The 26,387-nt window shown below is 49.0% G+C and overlaps 1 protein-coding gene across 2 annotated transcripts in view; it reads left to right on the top strand.

Annotated features, from left to right (window-relative positions):
* LOC130489511 (paired box protein Pax-6-like) overlaps positions 1-26,083 on the top strand; it is a 31,026-nt gene extending 4,943 nt beyond the window's left edge. Inside the window, exons 2-8 of one of the 2 annotated variants that reach the window (XM_056863254.1) lie at positions 12,649-12,876; positions 19,472-19,630; positions 22,756-22,838; positions 22,949-23,108; positions 24,196-24,293; positions 24,761-24,899; positions 25,978-26,083. In XM_056863254.1, coding sequence (XP_056719232.1) covers positions 12,762-12,876; positions 19,472-19,630; positions 22,756-22,838; positions 22,949-23,108; positions 24,196-24,293; positions 24,761-24,899; positions 25,978-26,063 — 840 coding nt within the window. In that variant the 5' untranslated portion in view covers positions 12,649-12,761 and the 3' untranslated portion in view covers positions 26,064-26,083. Of the gene's footprint in view, positions 1-12,648; positions 12,877-19,471; positions 19,631-22,755; positions 22,839-22,948; positions 23,109-24,195; positions 24,294-24,757; positions 24,900-25,977 lie in introns of both variants that reach the window. The other variant, XM_056863253.1, reaches the window with a different exon arrangement.
* Positions 26,084-26,387: the final 304 nt, after the last annotated feature.

The following is a 26,387-nucleotide window of genomic DNA, read 5'->3' as shown; positions in this document are numbered from 1 at the left end:
GAAGTTGGCTCATGATTAGAGTTGCCAGGTCCCGCCATTGGCAGGAGGTTTTTGGGGCAGAGCTAAGGAGGATGGGGTTTGGGGATGGGAGGGACTTCAATGCCATAGAGTCCAATTGCCAAAGCGGCCATTTTCTCCAGGTGAACTGATCTCTGTCGGCTGGAGATCAGTTGTAATAGCAGGAGATCTCCTGCCACCACCTGGGGGTTAGCAAAAAGGAAAACAGCACGGTGGCCAAGAAATAGAAGTGTAGTAACAATGTACTGTAAAGTCATAAACATACATACATTTAGCATTAAGTGCTAAAATCATCTTCATGAGAATTCGCTTCATGCACAAGAGCACGCAGACGCGGCACATGTCAATTTCATCTCTCAAAGTGACTGATGAAGGAAGCTTCATGGCTCGAAAGGGACCAAGAAGCCGGCCTTGCCCTTTTGCGTCCATATTCGGACACTGACGCCGTCTCATCATACTATTGCCGTTCGAAGGCTTGTGCATTACTATCATTTGCAATTGTCCTTTCAGTGTGCTAGACAGCATGTTTATTTATGACATTTGCTATTGCTTAGGACTTGCATATTGGTGTAGCTGGATATTGTAGGTTTGTGCATGCTTGTTACAAATTGTATGTATGTATGTTTATGACTTTACAGTACATTGTTAAAAAGGTAAAGGTAAAGGTCCCCTGTGCAAGCACCGGGTCATTCCTGACCCATGGGGTGATGTCACATCCCGACGTTTACTAGGCAGACTGTGTTTACTGGGTGGTTTGCCAGTGCCTTCCTCAGTCATCTCCCCTTTACCCCCAGCAAGCTGGGTACTCGTTTGACCAACCTTGGAAGGATGAAAGGCTGAGTCAACCTTGAGCCGGCTACCTGAAACCAACTTCCGTTGGGATTGAAATCAGGTCTTGAGCAGAGCTTAGACTGCAATACTGCAGCTGACCACTCTGTTACTGCACTTCTATTTCTTGGCCACCGTGCTGTTTATTTATTTTATTTTTTTGCTGGTCATGCTTATTTCAGCACAAATTTCTTCCTTTTCCACCTGGAGGTTGGCAACCCTACCCATGATCACCATGGTATGAATGTGGCTGTGAGCTTTCTGTTGTGAAGGTCCCACCAAGAGGGTGAAATCCCTACTCCAGCCCTACTCCACTCTCTCCAGTATTTGCAAGTGAAGGGGCCAGAAAATCAAGCTGCAACTGGAGGGAATAAAGGGGCCGCAACTGGTACTGTTGCCAGGATCCCTCTTCGCCACTGGCGGGAAGTTTTTGGGGCAGAGCCTGAGGAGGGCGGGGTTTGGGGAAAGGAGGGACTTCAATGCCATAGAGTCCAATTGTCAAAGCAAGCTGGAGATCAGTTGTGATAGCAGGAGATCTCCAGCTAGTACCTGGAGGTTGGCAACCCTAGCAACTGGGGAAGACCCCAGTTGCTTCAATTGGACACACTGTATCCACAAGGCCCATCAAAATTGCAGCCATCCCTAGATATTCTGGATACAAAGAACTCTGCTGGGGGCCTTTTCTGGGCAAATGGGAATGGGAGGAGTTTCCTCTAAATCTGGAGGCCATAAACTTAAATTTAAAAATGAACACTGAAGGGGAACAGTCTTGTTAAATGATTACCAGGGCAAGGCTATGGTTGGCCATACCCCCAATGTAGGTCTTTTCAGATCCATGTCTCCAAACTCTAGGGCCATTTATGCATGGCTGTTTCCTCGTGGTCACCCCGCCGACTACTTCTGGGCTTTGCTTTGATTATGCATGCATTTCCCGACCATCAGAGGTCACCTCGCTCTCCCTGGCTGTTTCCCCAGCATTTTCTGGATGCCGGATAAACACAAATCCAGAAAACACGGGCAAAACACACGGGGAGAGCAAGGCAACCTCTGACTGTCAGAAAAATTCAAGCACAAACAAAGCAAAACCCCTGCGAGGTGACCGAGAGGAAACAGCCAGCCATAAATGGCCATTGGCTTGAGCTGAGGACAGTAGTGATAAGGGGAAAGTATTGTTCTGTGACCCTGGTGTCACGCTCCTATTGTTTATGCCTGACCCGGGCAATTGAGAGGCTCCACACTGCCTGCCAATCAGAGGGGCTTAAACTGCACACTTGGTTTCCTGCTGTGCCCAACCAGTGCTCGAAAGCCTCATCACATAATAGTGCAAAGGCATAGGCTAGACTGTAGTTTAGGGTTGCCAACCTCCAAGTACTAGCTGGAGATCTCCCGCTATTACAACTGGTCTCCAGGCGACAGAGATCAGTTCACCCGGAAAAAATGGCTGCTTTGGCAGTTGGACTCTATGGCATTGAAGTGCCTCCCCTCCCCAAACCCCACCCTCCCCAGGCTTTGCCCCCAAAACCTCCCGCCAATGGTGAAGAGGGGCCTGGCAACTAGGGTTGCCAACCTCCAGGTAATGGTTACAAAATATCACCAATACTGCTAAGTTAGTTGCTAAGAAGAACCAGTAAAAAAGTAAAGGTCCCCTGTGCAAGCACCGGGTCATTCCTGATCCATGGGGTAACGTCACATCCTGACGTTTTCTAGGCAGACTGTTTTACGGGGTGGTTTGCCAGTGCCTTCCCCAGTCATCTTCCCTTTACCCCCAGCAAGCTGGGTACTCATTTGACCGACCTCGGAAGGATGGAAGGCTGAGTCAACCCTGAGCCGGCTACCTGAAATCAACTTCCGTTGGGATCGAACTCAGGTCATGAGCAAAGCTTTGGACTGCAGTACTGCAGCTTACCACTCTGTGCCATGGGGTTCCTAAGAAGAACCAGTACTAAGCCAATGTATACTGAATTGAAAATCAATAAACAAATTTTGTATATTTCTCCAAAGATACACAACAGTGCAAACACAATGACAACAGTGTAAATGTGCAAACTGAAAGTATACAACAACATCAACAAAGACCACACAATACATTAACCATCCAAACAAGAGGACGAAGAAACCCACGAGTAAAGGGCTCATAAGGCTCAAACAATGAACTGTCTCGATTTGCTCGCAAATTGCGTGTCAAAGTATAAGGCATGTGAAATATACAAGAGCGCAGCACGAAGTGCCTGGTGGTGCTCAGGGAACGCCTTCTGGATGTGTAGCGTTTTTACCAATATACATTGGCTTCTTCAGCCTATAATGCAAAATATAGAATGTACAATAGTCTCATAGTGTCAAAAATTAGTTTACAACTTGTCCATACAGAAGGTTAGGCATTTAAAATTAACATCTGAACCAAACATGGTCTTATAGCCACTGAAAAAGTGTGCACAGATATGTTCACACATTGTAAGTTACAAAAAGTCATTGTAACCCATAAAAATAACAATAACGATGAAGCCCACAGGATGTGGATAATACATTATCAGCATTAAGTCTCTTTAGCAGTCACAATGGAACACGCAAATTTCATAAGGCTAAGAGTAGCTCAGTCCTTAATGTTTGCCACGGTCTCCAAACTAGGGAAAGTAATGAATGCAGCTAAACGGACCGTATGTTAAAGAAATGTTGCCAGACAAATGGGCTGCAGGTTTGAAAGCAGCTGTAACAACAGTACAATAAACAGAACCTTTATTGGCATTTACAATAACAGAACAAACAGCTGTAACAAACTTAAAGACATAGGACCAATATTAAACGTAACATGTACTGAAGCAGACCCCCAAATCTCCCGCCAGTGGGGAAGAGGGACCTGGCAACCCTACAGTAGTTTCAGATGACAAGGTACCCAGCCTTGGAGCCCCCGCAAAAGATGGAGGTTGCCTGTGACACTTTTGGGAAATCAGAATGCCTGCTTCATGGAACTTTATGGAACTGGAGATGTATATTCTGTGGCACGGGAATGCTGGGGTTAGCATTGCCTAGAATAATTTTTCCAGTGCGGCCAGTCTACGTCTTTATAGAAAATAATATTAAGACAATCCAGATGCACTTTTAAGACAAACTTTTTTTTAAATCGACAGCATGCATTTTCATAAAGAGGTACTATGAAATCTCGTGCTCTCTAAATAGAGAAAAAAATTGGATTTTTTAAATGTCATTGGCCAGGATAGATAAATGTCTGAAGACTTGGCATTTCCAGATTAGTGCAGCTCAGTGGCCCCATAGGGTTGCCAGGTCCCTCTTTGCCACTGGCTGGAGGTTTTTTGGGTGGAGCCTGAGGAGGGCAGGGTTTGGGGAGGGGAGGGGCTTCAATGCCATACAGTCCAATGGCCAAAGCAGCCATTTTCTCCAGGTGAACAGATCTCTATCGGTTGGAGTTCAGTCGTAACAGCGGGAGAGCTCCAGCTAGTACCTGGAGGTTGGCAACCCTAATGACGACTAGTATCCATTTTGACCAGTAACTATGGATAGCCCTATCCTCCATAACATGTCCACTCCCCTCTTCAAGTCTTCCAAGCTAGCAGCTTCTGGTTTGACTGTTTCTTGCCTTTCTCTTCCCTTGTATTTGGGTGAACATCCTCTCTCCACTGCAATATCTGTGTTCAAAAAACTGTGGTTTTTGTACTAAGACATTACAGGAAACAACTGCTACAAACAGTGGTTAATACCACTACAAACTCTAATTTTAAATCCTAATTTGCTGCCTACCCAGTTTGTAGAACCATCTGCAGTCAGACATAACTGCTAAAGTGAGTTTGATCAAACCATGGTTTAGAGAGCATTTTTGAATCAGGATAATCTGAATTCAGCCATAGCTAGAAGACAGAGTGATGAGACGCAGAGCCATTAGGATAATGTGAGATTGCCTGAATAACGTTATAGCGATTCCATACAGGCGACAGCTTTTCACAAAAGGTGGCCTTGTAGAGATCGCTTTGTTTTATTTTCTGTGTCTGGTTCAGCTGCTTTGTTTTATTACTTTCTGTGGCAAAAAAGAATGAAATAATAGCTTAGGTGGATCACTTTGCAGTCTCTCTATCTGTTTACAATCTAGCCATCCTTTTCTAATTTCCTTCTCTAGAATTCTCGTTTAAAATCCTCTCCCCTTCTTCTTTTCTTTATATCTCTTGAATGGGGAAAGAGCAGCAAAACCTTTCGTAAAAGAGTTCAAAATATTTAGTTATCTATCGTAGTGACTAGAATGCATATAGTTAGTTGCGGAAAAATCAGGTTCACATCTCTCACAGTTAGGGTTGCCAACCTCCAGGTACTAGCTGGAGATCTCCTGCTATTACAACTGATCTCCAGCCGACAGAGATCAGTTCCCCTGGAGAGAATGGCCGCTTTGGCAATTGGACTCTATGACATTGAAGTCCCTCCCCAAATCCCACCCCCCTCAGGCTCCGCCCCATAAACCTCCCACCGATGGCAAAGAGGGACCTGGCAACCCTACTCACAGTGGGAGGATATATTATTCTCCCTCAGACTAATTTAACTCATAGAGCAGTTTTGGAAAGGGAAAATCTCTAAGAGCTCCTTGAAGGCAGGGGGCAATGAAAACATAATCCAGAAAATAGCATCAGACTGGGCAAGACTAGGGTAGGGGCAGATTCAGGGTTTGGTATTTTATTTTTGCTTTCAACTTAGGGTTGCCAACCTCCAGGTAATAGCAGAAAATCTCCTGCTATTATAACTGATCTCCAACCGATAGAGATCCGCTCACCTGGAGAAAATAGCCGCTTTGGCAATTGGTCTCTATGGCATTGAAGTCCCTCCCCTCCCTCAACCCCACCCTTCTCAGGCTCTGCCCAAAAAAGGGGGGACCTGGCAACCCTATTTCAACTATTACTGTAAGCCACCTTGAAACACAAGGGAAGGAGGGATAGAAATGTTTTGATAAATAAATCAACGGAACTTGGTTATATTTAAATTGGTATCCCAAAATCCTGAGGCGCATGTCATACAACAATAAAAAATATCAAACAAATCAAATGTCAAGTCAAAACGATCCCCTCTTGGCCTTAATTTCCTGTCGCCGGCCTGACCTTGCAGAAAGAGATGGGGATTGTACACCCTTCAAAACAGGAAGCCGAAAGTACGAGCATGAAAAATCGCTGTGAGCAATGGAGCAGCTGGCCCAGAATGCTGCCTCCAGCAATAGGGGGTAAAATCGCACGGAGGGCAAAGGGAAAGACAGTGTGGTGAATAGGGTTGCCAACTGCCAGGTAGTAGCAGGAGATCTTCTGCTAATTCAACTGATCTCCAGCCGATAAAGATCAGATCACCTGGAGAAAAATGGCCACTTTGGCAATTGAACTCCATGGTATTGAAGCCCCTCCCCTCCCCAAACTCTGCCCTCCTCAGGCTCTGCCCCATAAATCTCCCCCCGGTGGCGAAGAGGGACCTGGCTACCCTAGCGGTGTACCAGACTGATTGGGGAGACCTGGGTTTGAATCTTTACTAGAGCTTATGAAGCTCCCTTTGGGCCAGTCACTTGCCTTCAGGTCTAACTGCCTTTCCAAGGTGGTCACTGTTTGTGGGGTAGAGGATAATCCTGTTGATGTACCCGATCCTGAGCTTCTTGGAGGAATAGAACTGTGAGGAGTGAATGAGTGGCAAAGTATCACACATCTGGTCAATCCCTGGTGGATGCCGCTTTCGCATAACCAAGTCCCCTTCTACCAACTCCTCTCTTGCAACTTCTTCTTCTTCTTCTTCTTCTTCTTCTTCTTCTTCTTCTTCTTCTTCTTCTTCTTCTTCTTCTTCTTCTTCTTCTTCTTCTTCTTCTAGGGTTGCCAGGTCCCTCTGCGCCACCTGCAGAAAGTTTTTGGGGCGGAGCCTGAGGAGGGCAGGTTTGGGGAGGGGAGGGACTTCAATGCCATAAAGTCCAATTGCCAAAGTGGCCGTTTTCTCCAGGGGAACTGATCTCTATCGGCTGGAGATGAGTTGTAATAGCAGGCAATCTCCAGCTACTACCTGGAGGTTGGCAACCCTGTCTTCCTCTTTAACATTCCCCCCTACACACCTCAACCTGGCGCTGTACTCCAAAGTATGCTCCTCTATGTGTATTCCTTCAGCCTCTCTTGGCTTCCCCATTTCTTGCAGCAGCTCCCAGTCAATCTGTCTCTCCATCCTGCCCCTTTGGCCCATAACCATGCCAGTGTGTTCCCTGGTGGCTGCTGGCCCTCCTCACCTTTCCTCCAGCCCAGGACTGCCTTGTTTTCAACCCCTGTTCCCAGCCTTAGCCAGGACTGCATGTACTGCAGAACTAGGGTTGCCATCTCTGGGTTGGGAAATTCCTGGAGATTTGTGGAGTAGATCCTGGAAAGGGTGGGGTTTGGGGGAAGGGAGGAACCTCAGCAAGGTATAATGCCATATAGAGTCTACCTTCCAAAGCAGGCATTTTCTCCAGGGGAATTGATCTCTGTAGCTGTAATTCCGGGAGATCTCCAGCCACTACCTGGAAGTCAGCAACCATGAGCAGAACAAAGGTGGTAGCATCCTGAGGATTTAAAGATAAATACTCCCTGAAAATAGAGGGGTGGGGGGAGAGAACAACAAGCAAAGGTTTGGGTAGATTTGGAATGTCTCTCTCAAACATTTGTTTACACAGGGGAGCATTCAAAAAGAGGTGTCCTCCTGTAGTCCAAAGTGATACGATCAGCTGCACACCATCTAATTCTCCTGCACGTGTGTCCCCCTCAGCATTCCACTATTCTCTTGCACATTCGCCCACCTCAGCATTCCATAGGGATGCCAGCCTCCAGGTGGGACCTGGGGATTCCCCAGAATTACAGCTCATATCTAGACTACAGAGATCAGTTCCCCTGGAGAAAAAGGATGCTTTGGAGGGTGGACTCTCTGCCCTTGTAGAGGTCCCTTTCTTCCCCAGGCTCCATCCCCAAATCTCTAAGAATTTCCCCTCCTGGATCTGGCAACCCTACTCCCCCATCCGGGGACCTGGCAACCCTAGCATCCCACCACCTAATTCTCCTGCACATACATAAGAACGTAAGAAAAGTCATGCTGGATCAGACCGAGGCCCATCAAGTCCAGCAGCCTGTTCACACAGTGGCCAACCAGGTGCCTCTAGGAAGCCCACAAACAAGACAACTGCAGCAGCATTCTCCTACCTGTGTTCCATAGCACCTAATACAATAGGCATGCTCCTCTGAGACTAGAGAGAATAGGTATGCATCATGACTAGTATCCATCCGCCTCAACGTTCCACCACTTCATTCTCCAGCACACATAAACCCAGTCTTCAAGGGCAAACTACGTGTGATTCCGTGAACAGAAACCCGGATGTAATTTGGCTTTGAGTAAACCACCAAGGTGTGTGTGGGGAGAAGAAGGGGAAAAAAAAGTTGGACTGGGCTTGTGGTACTGCGGGAGAAAGATGTAGCTCTTTGTCCCCCAGCCTCAATTTTCCCAATTGATAATTGCCTCTCCCCTGGACTATGTTACAGACTGGCATAATATGAATACCTCGATTTTTCCTTGCTGGGGCTTAAAGTAAGCTGGTGGGAGGCATGTTGGATACAGGGTAAGGCATGGAGAAAACTGCTAACCCCCCCCCCTTCCTCTGTGCTGCACCTCAATCCATATTAGTAAAAAAAAAACCCAGGCTACTTTTTTGGGGTCAGGAGCATCTTCTGTCATTTGGTCCTCTGGCTGGAAAGAAGAAAGGCCCGCCTTCCGAATTTCAGTGATGGTGGGATTGCTCAGGGGCTGTTTAAAGTCCCTGAGACATAGCTTGGCTATGCACACTTCAAAATCCAAATAGCCAAACAGTAAATAGAAGAAATACGCACGCCCAAGTTTAAACATCTCACAGTGGTAGGGTTGCCAACCAACAGGTACTAGCTGGAGATCTCCTGCTATTACAACTGAGATCTGTTCACCTGGAGAAAATGGCTGCTTTGACAACTGGACTCTATGGCATTGAAGTCCCTCCCCAAACCCCACCCCCCTCAGGCTTCGCCCCAAAAATCTCCCACAAGTTGCAAAGAGGGACCTGGCAACTCTACACAGTGGAGAAAGCTAAGTGTTTTAGAGGCTGGATTTCAAGGTGTTGGTTGTTAGGGCCTATCTAGATGGGCGCTGATAGTTGGCAAGGAAAAGCCTGAGGCAGGAAAGTACCCTGTCAACACTTCTGTGCAATGTCTGCCCATCTCTTGTATTCACTGTCAGCGAATATTTCATCTAGCGGTTCCCTTGCAGCTTATATCTGTTGGTCTGCTCGTCCTTATTTATCCACCTGCGCACAGGGTATCTATCCTTCTGCCAATCTTCTTGTGGCTCCTTCCTTCAGTTCCTCCTTATTTCCACCCCAAATATCCCCCCCCCCGCCAGCCATAAATATTTAGTTATGTGATGTTGGTGAGATGGAAGATCTCACCCCCGCAACTTTGCCCTCACAGGGCTTCTCATTTAAACTGGGGCAGCCCCCTGTGAGAAGCAGATATCCCAGTTCAAGCAATATGCGGCCCAAGTGCAAAATGCGGTACAGTGGTTAGAGTGTCCGACTAGGATCTGCGAGACCCCAGGTTCAAATCCACACTCTGCTACGGAAGCTCGCCGGGTGGCCTTGGGCCAGTCACATGCTCTCGGCCTAACCTACCTTACAGGGTTGTTGTGAGGATAAAATGGAGGACAGAACAACTAGACAAGCTGCTTTGGGTTCCCATTATGGAGAAAGGTGGGTAGAAATGAAGTAAATAAAATAACGTTGCACGGTTGGGATCTTCTGCCTCGCTGGCATCACATTTCAATCAGGCTTTAGCTGGGGGACGGGACAGGTTGCGTGGGGAAGGTGACAGTGACAGCTGCCCAGAGGGACCTGGGGAAAGGACAGGAGATCTAGAAAAATCCAGACACTAACTAGAAAAATCTAGAAGGGCCTGAAGGAATAGAGTTGCCAACCGCCAGGTAGTAGCTGGAGATCTCCTGCTGTTACAACTGATCTCCAGCTGATAGAGATCCGTTCACCTGGAGAAAATGGCCGCTTTGGCAATTGGACTCTATAGTATTGAAATCCCTCCCCTCCCCAGGCTCTGCCCCCCAAAACATCCCGGTATTTCCCAACCTGGAGCTGGCAACCCTATGAAGGAAGGACATGAGATCTAGACAAATCTAGACACTGTAACTGGGAATGGAGATTGGCAAAGCGAGAACTTTGTGTTTCTTAGGCTTTTCATGTCAAATGTTGGGGGTATAGAGGGTGGGTGGGAGCAATGGGACAAAGCCTAGGCTTCCCCCTTGTTCACACACACAAGGACACACACCCCATCTGCAGCTTTCAAGGACAAATAAAGAGGTCCTTGACATGTTGGGAGAAAAACAGGTCCCTACGATGGAGTTTTCCTTTGGCTGCAGTATAGGGTTGCCAGGTCATTCTTCGCCACCAGCGGGAGGTTTTTGAGGCGGAGCCTGAGGAGGATGGGGTTTGGGGAGGGGTGGGACTTCAATTCAATAGAGTCCAATTGCCAAAGCGGCCATTTTCTCCAGGGGAACTGATCTCTGTCACCTGGAGATCAGTTGTAATAGCAGGAGATCTCCAGCTAGTACCTGGAGGAAACACTACTGTGGTATGAGCATAGACATGTAGAAAGTAGGGGTCTGGACATCCCTGAACCCCCTCCCCAATGTACAGTAGCATTACTCAAGGGATAGGGAAAGGAATGAGAACAAGTGAGACAGAGACTCTTCTCAATTCATAATTCAAATAGCTGAAGATCTCGATTCAGTCCAGATGATTGCTGATGGCATATACAAATTTAAGGTTGCTAACAGGCCTGGACAAAAATGTCATGTCCTTTTAATGGGATATTATTTCCCTTCAGCTAACTCAGTGGACAGGAAGCCAAAGATCACCTCAAACCTTTTCCCTAGGAACTGGATTAAAATAAAACATCTCTGCTTCTGTTACGGAACACAGCTGTGTATTCTGTAAACACTGCAAAGTAGGTTTAAAGGCTTATTTCGATTTACCTGGAGGTGATTGAGTCTGCTTAGATGAACTGTCCTCCACACGATTAGGAAGCAGACCCAGCATGATTTGTCTGAGTGTCTCAGTGGTAGAGCATCTGCTTGGCATGCAAAAGGCCCCAGGTTCAATCCCCGGCATCTCTAGTTAAAGGAACCAGGCAAGTAGGTGATGTGAAAGACCTCTGCCTGAGACCCTGGAGAGCCGCTGCCGGTCTGAGTAGACAATACTGACTTTGATGGACCAAGGGTCTGGTTCAGTATAAGGCAGCTTCATGGGTTCCTGTGTTCATGGAAAGGATAAAACCTAAGGAGTGTGATGTAAGAACATAAGATAAGCCATGCTGGATCAGACCAAGGCCCATCAAGTCCAGCAGTCTGTTCACACAGTGGCCAACCGGGTGCCTCTAGGAAGTCCACAAACAAGACAACTGCAGCAGCATTCTCCTGCCTATGTTCCAATGCACCTAATATAACAGGCAGGCTCCTCTGATCCTGGAGAGAATAGGTATGCATCATGACCAGTATCCATTTTAACTAGTAGCCATGCATACCCCTCTCTTCAATGAACATGTCCACATGTAGCAGTTAGCATGCCACACTAGAGTTTGGGAGAACAAAACTGAAGTCCAGTGGCACCTTAAAGACTAACAACATTTATTCCAGCACGAGCTTGTGTGAGATGTGAAAGAAGAAAATTATTTTGCGGATTTAAAAGAAAAGAAAAGAAAGAAATTCACAGAAGAGGGGGAGAGAAAGAAGAGACACTGGAGGAGAGAGATGCCCGGTGTAAATCCTGTCATAAATCTTTCAAGTGTGATTCCCTGTCCCCATGGCCCAGTTTAGCCAGAGTTTGTCAGGGCTTGAAAGCTAAGCAGGGTTGGTCTTGGTCAGTAGTTGGGTGGGAGGCCGCAAGGGAAGACTGGGTTGCTATTCGATGGAAGGCAATGACAAACCACCTCAGTTTCTCTGAGTTCACCTGAGTTTCCTGGAATGCCCAGTGGATGAGGTTGCCATGAGCTGGTTGCATCTCGCCAACACATTTTTCTCTCTTTCTCCCTAATAGGGACCCTGTGCATCTTACAACATAATTGTTACCTCCTCTTTATTTTCACAATCTGGTGAGGTAGGTTAGGCTGAAAGAGACTGACCTGCCCAAGGTAGCGTGGAGATTCAGAGCTGGGTCTCTCAGAACCGAGTCTGACATTCTAACCACTACACCATACTAAGGGTTGCCAACCTCCAGGTGGAGGCTGGCGATCTCCCGCTATTACAACTGATCTCCAGGCGACAGAGAAAGCCTGGAGAAAGTGGCTGCTTTGAAAGGTAGACTCTATGGCATTATACCCCATCGAAGTCCCTCCCCTCCCAAACCCCACCCTCCTCAGGCTCCACCCCCAAAATCTCAAGCTATTTCCCAGCCCTGAGATGGCCACCCTGATAGATCACTGGGTTGGGGGCAGGATTGCTAGCTCAAGATTGGAAAATACCTGGAGATTTTGGGGGCGGAGCCTGAGGAGGGGGGGTCTGGGGAGGGGGGACTTCAATGCCATAGAGTCCAGTTGCCAAAGCAGCCATTTTCTCCAGGTGAACTGATCTCTATTGGCTGGAAATAAGTTGTAATAGCAGGAGCTCTCCAGCCACCACCTGGAGGTTGGCAACCCTAGTTGGGGGGCTTTGCTTTTAACATTCTACCTCTGAGTTGTGCACGCCTCTGAACAACATTCAGCTTCTGTTGATTTATTGTTTCTTTCTTGCTGTTTCTTTCAGGTTTATCTGGGGCAGGGCGTGTGCCCTGCAGCTCACCGTCTTCCGGCTGGGGGTCACCCACCCACCAGCCCCACTTCCCTTTTCCCTACCCCTCTGGTCTTCGGCTCCATTCCATGGGGGTGGATGGCATGTATGAGAAGAGCAGAATGCTGAACATCCAGAATAGCGCATGGGGCAGTCGCCAGGAGTGGTACCAAGACAGCTTGGTGACAGGGCCCCCCAACCCAGGTATGAAACACGCAAACAAAAACATACTATTTCCCACATACAGTCTACCCCATTGCAAAATCCTTTGTGGAATGCTGAATGTTAGGTAGGCCTGGGGTTGCCAACCTCCAGGCACTAGCAGGAGAACTGCCATTACAACTGATCTCCAGCCGATAGAGATCAGTTCACCTGGAGAAAATGGCCGCTTTGACAATTTGACTCTATAGCATTGAAGTCTCTCCCCTCCCCAAACCCTGCCCTCCTCAGGCTCTGCCCCAAAAACCTCCCACTAGTGGCAAAGAAGAACCTGGAAACCCTAGTTCACCTGGAGAAAATGGCCACTTTGGCCATTGGACTCTCCGCCCCAAAAACCTCCCACCAGTGGCAGACCTGGCAACCCTAGGAAGGCCTTTGGTTGCCAGCCTTTTATTTTCAGGGCTCTGTTATGCTTATTTTACATGCCAGATAGCTAGACCCTAAGAAGGCTTACCTAGGGTTGCCAACTCTTGGTTGGGAAATTCCTGGAGATGTGGAGTTGGAGCTTGGGGAAGGTGGGGTTTGGGAAGAGGAAGGGCCTCCTCAGGGTACAATAACATAGAGTCCACCCTCCAAAGCAGGAGGTCTGTTGTAATTCTGGGAGATCTCCAGGCCCCACCAGGAGGTTGAGAGCCATACATAAGCACCACTTATGCATAATGTCCAATGTGTGGAGGAAGGCTTGGATTGATTGTCCCACCCCATACAGCCTTGGATCCATTGGAATCTTTCCATGGACTGAAGTATTTCTTCTTGTAGCCAAAAATTCCTCCCCCGAAATGTGAGGGGGCATTTGGAACTGCAGCAGGACATAGGTGTGCCAACTCCAGGTTGGGAAATTCCTGGAGATTTGCGGGTGGAGCCTGGAGAGGACTTGGAAAGGGGAACAACCTTGGCAGAGTATACACATGAAGCTGCCTTCTACTGAATCAGACCCTTGGTCCATCCAAGTCAGTACTGTCTACTCAGACCGGCAGCGGCTCTCCAGGGTCTTAGGTAGAGGTCTTTCACATCACCTACTTGCCCGGCCCCTTCAACTGGAGATGCTGGGAACCGGGGACCCTCTAAACGCCAAGCATAGTATAGGGTTGCCCAACCTTCAAGTGGTGGCTAGAGATCTTCCGCTAATACAACTGATCTCCAGGTGGTAGAAATCAGTTCCCCTGGAGGAAAGGGCCACTTTGGCAATTGGACTCTATGGCATTGAAGTCCCTCCCCTCTCCAAACCCCACCCTCCTCAGACTCCACCCCCAAAATCTCCAGGTATTTCCCAACCCGGAGCTGGCAGCCCTATAGCTGGAGATCTCCCACTATTACAACAGATCTCCAAGTGACAGAGATCAGTTCACCTGGAGAAAATGGCTGCTTTGAAAAGTGAACTCTATGGCATTATATCCCACTGAAGTCCCTCCCACCCTCCAATCCCTCTCCCCTCTGGCTTCACCCCCAAAAGCTCCAGGTGTTTCCCAACCCAGAGCTGGCAACCATTCAGTCCACCTTCCAAAGCAGCCATTTTCTACGGTGTGGGAGACTTATCTCTGTAGCATAGAGATCAGTTGTAATTCTGGAAGATCTCCAGTCCCTACCTGGAGGTTGGCAACCCACGGGAGAAAGTCACTCTCCATGGGTGAAAAGCCTTTCATCCACAAAAGTGCTCCAGCAGATCTAAGCCACTGTTTCTCCATGGTATGCCTCACAAGTTAATGGGTTTTTCAGATGGGAGCAGAACTAGACACACCTTTCTGCATACATCAGTTTGGGGAGCTCCATGGCGGACAAGAGACATAAGAAGCCAGCTTCGGAGTGCTGCCACCTAGCTGTCTCCCCACCCTGTTCAACTTTACACCATGAACAATGGAAGGAAATTTCTTTAGCAGGCCAGAAAAAATAACCCTCTTGTTTGCAACGGAAAGACCTATTGTTTCGTGACCATTATAGGATTAGGGAGGGGCTCAGTTGCCCAGCAAAGTATTTGGGTGAACGCAGAATGCCCCACGTTCACTCCCTGGCATCTCTAGCTGGGGGATGCTGGGTTGGTAATAGAGATGCCAGCCTCCAGGTGTGACCTGGGGATCCCCCAGAATTACAGCTCATCTCCAAACTACAGAGATCAGTTCCCCTAGAGAAAATGGGTGCTTTGGAGGGTGAACTCTATGGAATTGTACCCCACTGAGGTCCCTGTCCTCCCCAGGCTCCATCCCTAAATCTCCAGGGGTTTCCCAACCTGGATCTGGTAACCCTACCCCTCCATCCCCTGCTGGTAGCTGGGGGGGGGGGCTGGGAATAGGGTTGCCAACCTCCAGGTACTAGCTGGAGATCTCTCCCGCTATTACATCTGATCTCCGGCCAATAGAAATCAGTTACCCTGGAGAAAATGGATGCTTTGGCAATTGAGCTCTATGGCATTGAAGTCCCTCCCCTTCCCAACCCTGCCCTCCTCAGGCTCCGCCCCCAAAACCTTCTGCCGTTGGCGAAGAGGGACCTGGCAACCCTACCTGGTAAAGACCTCCTCCCTTCCTAAACCCTGGAGAACTGCTGCCAATCATAGAGATCGGGACTACGTATTTGAAAGGCTGTCACTTAGAGGAGGGCAGGGAGCTGTTCTTGTTGGTGGCAGCGGATAGGACTTGCAATAATGGATTTAAATTATGGGCAGAAAGGTACCAGCTGGACATTAGGAAGAATTTTTTTAAAGTAAGAGTACTTCAGTAGTGGAATCGGCTGTCTAGGGAGGTGGTGAGCGCCTCTTCTCTGGCAGTCTTCAAGCATTGGCTGGACGAACACTTGTCAGGGATGCTCTGGGCTGGCCCTGCATTGAGCAGGGGGTTGGACTAGATGGCCTTTATGGCCACTTCCAACTCTTTGATTCTGTGATTCTAGGCTGGGTGGCTCAGTGGTCTGACTCAGCCTAAGACAGCTTCGTAAGTTCATATTATTATTTTCTATGTGCAGTCACACAGCTAATATTTTTTTTAAAAACAAGACTGTTGAGACTGTGTATATGTATAGTTACAACCCTGCTGTGTGTGTGTGTGGGGTGCTATAACATGGCCCTTTGGTGTTTCTCTAGAACCTAATCTGTTATTTTAGAATGTTTTCCGCTAACTATTAATTTTTTCAAGGTGATAATAGGATTTCATATATTTTAAGCACATTTAATTGCAGCCTTTAAATTATTACTCTGTAAATAGTAGTTCATTGAATTCAATTAGAAACAAACTGTCTAATGGGCGGATCAGCTTTTCCTGCCTTCTTTTATCATGAGACAGACAAATATTCCCATCCTGCAAGCAGCGTGGGAACGGGGATATGTGGATGTCTTTCCCACCCATTCCCACGCCATTTGGTGCTGCTACGGCAGGGGCACGTTTTCACGCTAGAGGAATATACTTGGCACTGCGTCAAACTGCAGATGCAGAACAATAAGCTGTAATGCTGCCGATGCTGTAGCATCTAGCCTGCTGCCCTCACTAAGCCTCCCGGAAAGGCGGCCAGTTTCTGGCTTTTCATTTGCTATTTCGGAAATGTTTGCTTGATTATCCCAAAGATCCAGATTTAAGACCCATTTTATGTCCCCACCCAAATAGTTCCAGGGGCTTACACCCTTGTTGACCTGTCCTGGTTCTGCTACTATCCGCTAAACATCCATTCCCCTGCTGGAATTCTGGGTTCCACCACACAGTTTGCCCGCTTATATTTATTATTTGACAGTCCCTCGTCTTTCTAGAGCCTTCTGTTTAGCTAGACTGAATGCTAACCCCTCTATGGTTATGCAGGGCAGGACTTTGAACATACCATACCCAGAAAGGACCTGTCCTTGCTCTTCTGGCTTTATCGATTCATTAGCTCCTGCCCTCTTGGAATGCCGCTTTTACGAGGAACTCCTCGTTATATCTCTCCCCTTTTAACATACAAATCTAATGCCTCTGTCTCTGACACAATGCCTTTTTTATTAAGTGACAGGGATCCCAAAGCTACATTGTCAGTGGCAAGATTCGTTTCAGTCCTTATATCCCTCAAACATTAGATTTACGCTGCTCAGGATCAATGGATCAAGGCGCTTCTAAGGCAAGGGTGGGGAACGTCAGGCCCGGGGGCCGTATAAGGCCCGTGAAATCATTCGGTCTGGCCCTTCATGGGTCCTGACAGATCTCTAGCTCAGAAGGATGCTGCCCTGCCTGAATCTCTTGGGCCCAACTGGGGACAGCAGAGCTCAAAAGCGAGTCGCTCTATGTGGCAGACACTCGGAGCCGTCTCCGGTTGTGCCTCTTGGCTAAATGTTTGACCAAACATAGCAGGCAAATTTTTAAGTTGATAATTTTGTATGGTCCGCGAACGATGTTATGAATATCCAAATGGCCCTTGGCAGAATTCAAATTCAAATACCTTTATTGGCATAGTATAGTTTGTAGGCTTGGCAGAAAAAAGGTTCCCCACCCCTGTTCTAAGGGATAAAGGTCAAGGAAAGGAATTCTGGGTTCTGACTTTTGCCATCCATCCAAGAAGTTGGACCTAACTGGCGCTGTGATCCAGGAATCGAGCTGGCTGTTTCTGCGTCTCTCTCTCTCTCTCTCTCTCTCTCTCTCCATCTGTGCTGTTTTTAGATACTGTGCAGGGCCTCCCCCTCCCCACACTTCCCTTCTCTTCTCTCATCAACCTCTTCCCCACCCCATTTCCCCTCTAGGCTTATGCAAGTGTGTTTCCTCCCTTTGCATTCTGCAAAGATCTCTCAGCAAAACAGCGCTGATGGGGATGTGGGGGGAGAGCGAGAGAGCAGGGTTGGGGGTTGGGCAGGCGAGCTGGATTTGGCCATGGCAGGCGCAGGGTGGGGGGGGAGGCATCGTGACAACCCTACCGTCTGGGCCGGGGCCAAGCAGAGACACTCTTCACCGAGGGGGCCTTTTGGATCTCATCGCTTCAGGGGCTGCAAAGGATTCGGCGAGGCGGGGGGGAGGGGGTTGGCAGTGTCGCCTCGCATTAGGGCACTGTGGCTGACGCCGTGGCTTCGCGTCGCCCGCGGAGATCCGAGTGCCTGGCTTTGCAGAAGCAAAGAAAGGTCACTGTTCAGACCACAGCTCCCCGGGATAAAAGGTTAAGCCCTCGTGGGCTCCCCCAAAATCCCCCGTTTTCCCCAGCCCGTTGTTCTTCTCCTAGAGAATCCTAGACCCGGGGTATCCAGCTTCCCTCCTTCTTCAGTTCTGTGCCAACCTCTTGGACTCCCTCCCGTCTCAGAAAACCTCAGAACTTGTATTTTCCAGATATTTCAGATGCCTTCCTGGTATCTTAAGTCTAAGAAGAAAAAGAAGAGTTGGCTTTTATATGCCGACTTTCTCTAACACTTTATGGAAGAATCAAACGGGCTTACAATCACCTTCCCTTCCCCTCCCCACAACAGACACCCTGTGAGGTAGGTGGGGCTGAGAGAGCTGTGACTAGCTCAAGGTCACCCAGCTGGCTTCGTGTGTAGGAGTGGGGGAAAAAATCCAGTTCACCAGATTAGCATCCACTGCTCATGTGGAGGAGCGGGGAACCAAACCCGGTTCTCCAGACCAGAGTCCACCTCTCCAAACCACTGCTCTTAACCACTACACCACGCTGGCTCTCAAGTCTAATCAGCTCAGTTCAGAGAACCCAGGCGTCCTGGCTTTCCGTTTTTGTGCCCTCCCCTTTGCTTTACCCCCACAGGCTTCAGGATCACAGACCCTTGTAGGCCTCAGGCCCTTCTGTCCCCCCACCAAGTGCATCACGAGGCGAGACCCCCTACATATTGGGTGTGCAGCGATGGATTAACAATGTCTTAACACTTGCTAATTAATCATTCATTAACTCTTTTTATAAACTATTAATAAATGTCTGTCGCTGTGAACAAATTCCACATGGACAGCCAGGAGGAACAGAAGGCCTGAGAGAACAGGAGGGGGGGGGTCAGGGGTTGGCCCGGAAAAGGAGCATCTGTGGTGTGTGAGGAATAGGGCCGGGGGCAGAACTGCGCATGATGCTGGAGTTCCATCACTGGGATTACAGACATGTAATTTGATCTGAGGACGCCGTTGTGGGAGTCCGTCCTCTGGATCGCATCTTGGTCAGTATTATCTACTCTAACTGGCATCAGGCAGAGAAAGGTCAGATGTCTCCTGAGAGCCCAGGAATGAGATCTGGGACTTCTGTCTATGCTTTGCTACTGAGCTACAGCCATGCCCCCCGAGGCTTGATATTCCTAGTGTGGGTCTCAGACCCGTAACCTTGGAATTATTAGGTTCCTATCAATGGAGCTAGCGGCCAGATAGGATGGAAAACAGATTACAAAGGTAGTACAGGGTTCTTCTTTGTTTCATGTTTGGAAGAGGCTGTGGCTCAGTGGTAGAGCATCTGCTTGGCATGCTGAAGGTCCCAGGTTCAATCCCCGGCATCTCCAGTTAAAGGAACCAGGCAAGGAGGTGATGTGAAAGACCTCTGCCCAAGACCCTGGAGAGCCGCTTCCCATTCTGAGTAGACAATACTGACTTTGATGGACCAAGGGTCTGATTCAGTATAAGGCAGCTTCATGTGTTCGTGTGTGTTTCCCACCCCCCAACCCCAGACAGCTGCCAGCAACTGGACAGTGGGCTGGACCCTGAACACCCCCAAGGTGCAAGCAGCCAAGACCTAGATGAGTCCCAAATCCGGTTGCAACTGAAGCGCAAACTGCAAAGGAACAGGACATCTTTTACGCAGGAGCAGATAGAGGCGCTGGAGAAAGGTGAGGAGCAAAAGGACGAAGGCATCAATGGGGAGATTCTGGGCTGTTGGGTTGGGGTTGTCAGCTAGGCCAATTTTCCTCCTGTGGGTATGGAAGGAAAGTAGAAGACCAGTAAGAAATGGTGGGTGTCGTTGTTCTCATATGCACAATGAGCTCCATCATGCATGTGCAATAATGTGCCTTTGAGATGAGTGGAAGCTCTAATGTGGAGTGTGAACATGTGCTACACCAACGAATATGCGCTACACCAACGAAAGAGGCGAGTCGATGCGCTGTCTCTATGGGCTGCCTCTATGGGCTGCCGTGTGCTGGTTATGCTGCGGTTACACAGCTAATCCAGTCAGCTCAGCAGCTTTGGAAATCAAGCCTGTTTGCCTTCAGCCTGACTGGCTTTTTCAGTGAGCCGCTGCAAAGCTTCTGAGGATCGCTGGCAGATGACTGTTCGTTTTCCCACGGACGGTCATGCAAGTGCGTAAACATAAACTAGAGAGGCAGCCGGTAATGAGAAAGGGAACTGATTGGTGTGCTGCGGATCTAAAACTTCATTAAGAGGTCCAATTAGGGTTGCCAGGTGGGTGGTTTCGGCGGGCAATTGCCCACCAATCCACCCAGGTGCTCCGGAGTGGCGATCGGGTGTGTGTTCACACGCGATGACATCACTTCCGGTTTACTCCCCAGAAGCGCTGCATCGCCCTGGCTGCTTTAGCACTCAAAATTTTGGGGTTTGAGTGCTAAAGTGGCCCAGCGATGTAGCACTTCCGTAAGTCAACCCGGAAGGGACGTCATCGCCCCAGCCGTGCCTAGGGTTGCCTACCTCCAGGTACTAGCTGGAGATCTCCTGCTATTACAACTGATCTCCAGCCAATAGAGATCAGTTCACCTGGAGAAAATGGCCGCTTTGACAATTGGGCTCTATGGCACTGAAGTCCCTCCCCTCCCCAAACCCTGCCCTCCTCAGGCTCTGCCCCCAAAACCTCCTCCCGGTGGTGAAGAGGGACCTGGCAACCCTACTTCCACCATCTTGGAGCTCTACCAGATCTCACTCTCTACAAAATGCAGCTCCCTCCAAATGTAAATTTGTTTCCTGTAAAACTCATACCAGCAGAGAAGCCATCTATCCATTGGCTCCTGTGGTCTGTTCCCTCCTGTTACACACACAACGCCTTGTTATCTCACACCATCTATCGAAGCGTATGGAGATAAAGCTTCAACCCTGCCTCAAAAAAATAAAAAATAAAAATAAAAATAAACCCAAAACCCACAGGGCAGGGTTTTCCTCTCTTTGCAAATCTTAAAGATGCAGATGTGCTGTCCAACTGAAATTGCATCTAAAGAATGCCCCTTTTGAAAGGGTGGCAGGGGGCATGGTGGGAGAAGCAAGATTTGTGGGGAATTCTCCTTTTGAGGTAGCTTTTTTGGGACTGTGGTTATATTCAGTAGGAAGAACAGAGATATTCTGAGTAATAAACGGCATGAGGATGTTGGTTCTTGTAGGCATGAGGATGGATCTAGCCAGCTTTTTCACTCAATCTTGCCCAGTTCCCCTCTATACTATAGCTCCTGTCCCATATGGATTCCACCCATGCAAGCAGATCCCCAGCGTTGCCTTTTTTCATTTGTGAGGTCAGAGGGGATCCCTCCCCTCTTTTCACCAGCAGAAAAGCCGGTTGGATCTAACCCATCAGATGGCGTTCCTTACTTAGGACATTTTTGTTTATTAGGATGGTATTTTGAGACAATTTAGCCAGTCCTTTGATCTAATTTTTTCCAAAGAAGCAGAAAATCACTCTGTACATACTCCAAAGAAGCAGAAAATCACTCTGTACATACTCAGAGGCACTCTGCAGATGAAGCTAGAATTTTTGGAATGTCCCAGTGAAAAGAGTGCCTTCCACAGAATAATTCCAATGATGTTGTGGGTTTGGTCTGTTAGGAGGCCAAAGGTATGCATGGCCATCTAGTGGACTTTAGCAACATTGCAGCTTTGACACACCTTTAACTGCTTTTTCTTACAAGCTTTTCAGCTGTGCTGCTTCTCAGTCCTGTTTTTTATCAGAGGCACAGCATCCGTAGCGCCCAGTAAAGAGTTCTAGTGTTTCCATATGCCATGCCTCCTGCAAGCCAGGTGGTAAAAAGGAAGAATCCGTGCAGAGATTTGTTAGGTCCACCAGAGAGGAGGGTGAATTTGGGCACGTGTCCAGAGGAGGGCAACAAAGATGGTGAGGGGTCTGGAGACCAAGTCCTATAAGGAAAGGCTGAAGGAGCTGGGTATGTTTAGCCTGCAGAGGAGAAGACTGAGAGGGGATATGATAACCATCTTCAAGTACTTGAAGGGCTGTCATATAGAGGATGGTGCCGCGTTGTTTTCTGTTGCCCCAGAAGGTCGGACCAGAACCAACGGGTTAAAATTAAATCAGAAGAGTTTCCATCTTGATATTAGTTAGAGCAGTTCCTCAGTGGAACAGGCTTCCTCGGGAGGTGGTGAGCTCTCCTTCCCCTGGAGGTTTTTAAGCACAGGCTAGATGGCCATCTGTCAGCAATGCTGATTCTATGAACTTAGGCGGATCATGAGAGGGAGGGCATCTTGGCCATCTTCTGGGCATGGAGTAGGGGTCACTGGGTGTGTGTGGGGGAGGTACTTGTGAGTTTCCTGCATTGTGCAGGGGGTTGGACTAGATGACCCTGGTGGTCACTTCCAACTCTATGATTCTATGACACAGTATTGGACAGAATGTCAGCAGGTACTGCTGAATCCCAGATGTCAGCATAAGGGATCCCAATAATTTCAGAGCCCAGTGAATGGCAGTGAAGAACCCAGAGGATGCATGTCTGCTGTGCCCAATTAGTGTCCAACAGAGGGGTATACAGGGAAAGGGAGGTATGATGCAATTATCATTTAAAATATATTTTGTTGACATGATAAGGAATACAAGGATTAGCAAAAGTAATATAAGAAAGACAGCATCCTGAAGATAGCTGCTAGGTTGTCCCAAGATATTGGTCCCGTTGTGGGAGACTGGAAATGGATGCCTTGCATGCAAAGGATGTGAAAGATGGGGCAGGGGGGGGGGAGAGAAAAGGGAATTTGTCTCCTGAACTTGACTCCCCCCCCCAATGTTCTTCAGAGTTCGAACGCACTCATTACCCTGACGTCTTTGCCCGTGAACGCCTGGCAGCAAAAATCGATCTCCCAGAAGCCCGGATTCAGGTAGTGGGAAGGGGGTCTTATGGCTGGGTTGGGGCAGAGGGAAACTGTAAAAACTGCCCCTCCCCTCTTCTCTCCCTGTGGCAATTGGTTACTTTCCATTGTCCCTCCAGGTCTGGTTCTCCAACCGCCGTGCCAAGTGGCGTCGGGAGGAGAAACTGCGGAACCAAAGGCGCCAGGCGGGGGGCGCTGGGGGTCACCTGGCCATAAACAGCAGCTTTGGCACTGGGGGTAGCAGCGTCTACCAGTCCCTCCCACAACCTACTGGATCAGGTAGGGGCCATGGACTCAGTTAGTGCAGTTAGTCCCCATTGACTACCCCATGTCTATTTCAGAGATTATATTCAGCAGGGCATGGTATCCAGTGCTAGATTAAGGCATGGTGAGGCCCTAAACCATGTTAAGTTTAAGAAGCCCCATAGCATTACCTGGAAGGAAGGCGGCATGGTATAGCCCCATCTCGTCAGGCCTCAGAAGCTAAGTAGGGTCGGCACTTGGATGGGAGACCAACAAGAAAGACTCTGAAGGGGGAAGGGACCATGGCTCAGTGGTAGAGCATCTGCTTGGCATGCAGAAGGTCCCAGGTTCAATCCCTGGCATCTCCACTTAAAGGGACCAGGCAAGTAGGTGATGTGAAAGACCTCCGCCTGAGACCCTGGAGAGCCGCTGCCGGTCTGAGTGGACAATACTGACTTTGATGGACCAAGTGTCTGATTCAGTATAAAGCAGCTTCATGTGTTCATGTGAAGGCGATAGCGAACCACCTCTGCTTCTCCCTTGCCTTGAAAGCCCCTTGCTGAGGTCGCCATAAATCAGCTGCAATTCACTGGTACATATAGCATTACCCCAAAAATGGTAATTTAGTGATTTTTAGTATTTTGTATGTGTTTAGAAGCCCCTCTTAACCCTGCGCTGTAGTTTGCTTAAGTAAAGGTAAGCACCGGGTCATTCCTGACCCATGGGGTGACATCACATCCTGATGTTTACTAGGCAGACTTTGTTTGCGGGGTGGTTTGCTAGTGCCTTCCCCAGTCATCTTCCCTTTACCCCCAGCAAGCTGGGTCCTCATTTCACCGACCTCGGAAGGATGGAAGGCTGAGTCAACCTTGAGCCGGCTACCTGAAACCATCTTCCCTAGAGATCAAACTCAGGTCATGAGCAGAGCTTGGACTGCAGTACAGCAGCTTACCACTCTGCGCCACGGGGCTCCTGTAGTTTACTTAGCTTGTATGTAAATTTACCTGAGACTGCATCCCCAGGACTTTTACTTGTTGGGAGATCCACGTCCTTCCTCCCTTTCCCTGGGGACTCAGCAGGTTCCCACCCTGTGTCACATGTCCCGTCTCGTCCTTCTTTCCAGGCACTATGTTGAGCCGTACAGAAAGTGCCCTCAGCAATAACTACGGTGCCCTTCCACCCTTACCCACTTTCTCCATGGCCAACAGCCTCCCTATCCAGGTAAGCTTTAAAAAGATGGTTAAAAAAAAGGTGAAGGTCCCCTGTGCAAGCACCGGGTGATTCCTGACCCATGGAGTGACGTCACATCCCGACGTTTCCTAGGCAGACTTTGTTTTATGGGGTGGTTTGCCGTTGCCTTCCCCAGTCATCTTCCCTTTACCCCCGCAAGCCGGGTACTCATTTGACTGACCTCAGGAGGATGGAAGGCTGAGTCCACCTGGAGCCGGCTACCTGAAACCGACTTCCGTCGGGATTGAACTCAGGTTGTGAGCAGAGCTTGGACTGCAGGACTGCAGCTTCCCGCTCTGCGCCACGGGGCTCCTAAATTAAAAGGATGAGCCAAGGCTAAAACAGACCAGGGGTGGGGGAAAGAGTGGGGAGGGCTGCTATTGACCGTCCTGCTTTTGTTAATCTTCATTCCCCCCCCCCCCCTGTGTTGCATCTCCTCTTGCCCTCGACGACAGCAGGCCGTGCCCCCTGTGGCTAGCCAGACGTCGTCTTATTCCTGCATGCTGCCTGGAAGTTCGTCGGTGCGGAGCTACGATTCTTACGCGCCCTCCCAGCTCCCGTCTCATAACCTGAGCGCCAGCAACGGGGCCTCGACTGGTAATGGAAGGGTGGAAGGTCACTGGGAATGGGGATGGGGAGTGGATCGAATGGGGATGTGGGTCAGCGAGTCCTACTCCAGTGAAGTGGAGGAAAGCCACAATGGGCTCTTTACTTTAGGAAGAAGCACGTGGGCACCAGGAAACATGGCACCATGTTGGGGAGCACTTCCATAGAATCCACCCTCCAAAGCAGGCATTTTCTCCAAGGGAAGCGATCTCTGTAGTCTGGAGATCAGTTTTAATTCTGGGACAACTCCAGCCCCCATCTTTAGTTTGGTACCCTGTCATTAATATGGACTTCTAGAGCTCTGAGTGAGCCCAAAATCCTGGAGTACAGAGGGTTTGTAGGAAAGAGCTTTCCCCTCAGCAATAACTTGCCCAGAGTAAGAAAAATAAGCAGAACGTAAGAACATAAGAAAAGCCCTGCTGTCAGACCAAGGCCCATCAAGTCCAGCAGTCTGTTCACACAGTGGCCAGCCAGGTGCCTCTAGGAAGCCCCCAAACAAGACGGTGAGTCTTGACCTCCTTTGGTACTAGATTAGGGCTGCCAACCTCCAGGTACTAGCTGGAGATCTCCAGCCGATAGAGATCAGTTCCCCTGGAGAAAATGGCCGCTTTGACAATTGGACTCTATGGCATTGAAGTCCCTCCCCTCCCCAAACCCCACCCACCTCAGGCTCTGCCCCAAAAACCTCCCACTGGTGGCAAAGGGGAACCTGGCAACCCTACCCATGATCCCCAGCGTAGCCTTTTTGGGTGGCCAAACAGGATCTCTCTTCTCCATTTTTAGGGTTGCCAGGTCCCTCTTTGCCACCAGCAGGAGGTTTTTTGGGCAGAGCCTGAGGAGGGCGGGGTTTGGGGAGGGGAGGGACTTCAATGCCATAGAGTCCAATTGCCAAAGCGGCCATTTTCTCCAGGGGAACTGATATCAGCTGTAGAGTGGTAATAGCAGGAGATCTCCAGCTAGTACCTGGAAGTTGGCAACCCTATTTATTTTTCACCTGCGGAACCACAACAACGCACAATAACAGATCACTTTGGGATTCCTGACGACGTCTTCCTTTCTCTCTTTCTAGGGTTAATCTCTCCAGGAGTGTCAGTTCCTGTACAAGTCCCAGGCGGGGACCCCGATCTTTCCCAGTATTGGCCAAGGCTGCAGTGAGGGAAGACATGAAGGTGGAAAGTGGAAGGCAGAATGAAAGCCGGAGATGAGTGAAGAGGAAGGGGCTTTTTATCCACAGGGTTAAAACAGCTGTGGGTCACAATATCTGGGGGTAGGGGACAGTAGAGAAGGGGAGCCTTCCTCAGCTTCATGTATCTGTGTTAAGCAACCATGTCTTTGTTGGGGCCGAGCCGTCCCCTTCCCCTCGATGGGTGCACACGCGTGCCATAGAGGAAAGAGGACAGTCCCTCGGTCGTCTGTCCCTTCCCCGTTCTTCCATTCTGTCCCATGACTTTCTTCTTCCCTTCCCTGCCCGCCCTTCCT

Source organism: Euleptes europaea, chromosome 18 (assembly GCF_029931775.1).
Source record: "Euleptes europaea isolate rEulEur1 chromosome 18, rEulEur1.hap1, whole genome shotgun sequence".
Taxonomy (NCBI): Eukaryota; Metazoa; Chordata; class Lepidosauria; order Squamata; family Sphaerodactylidae; genus Euleptes; species Euleptes europaea.
The sequence above is the reverse complement of the archived record's forward strand: the minus strand, read 5'-3'. Positions and strand labels throughout refer to the sequence as shown.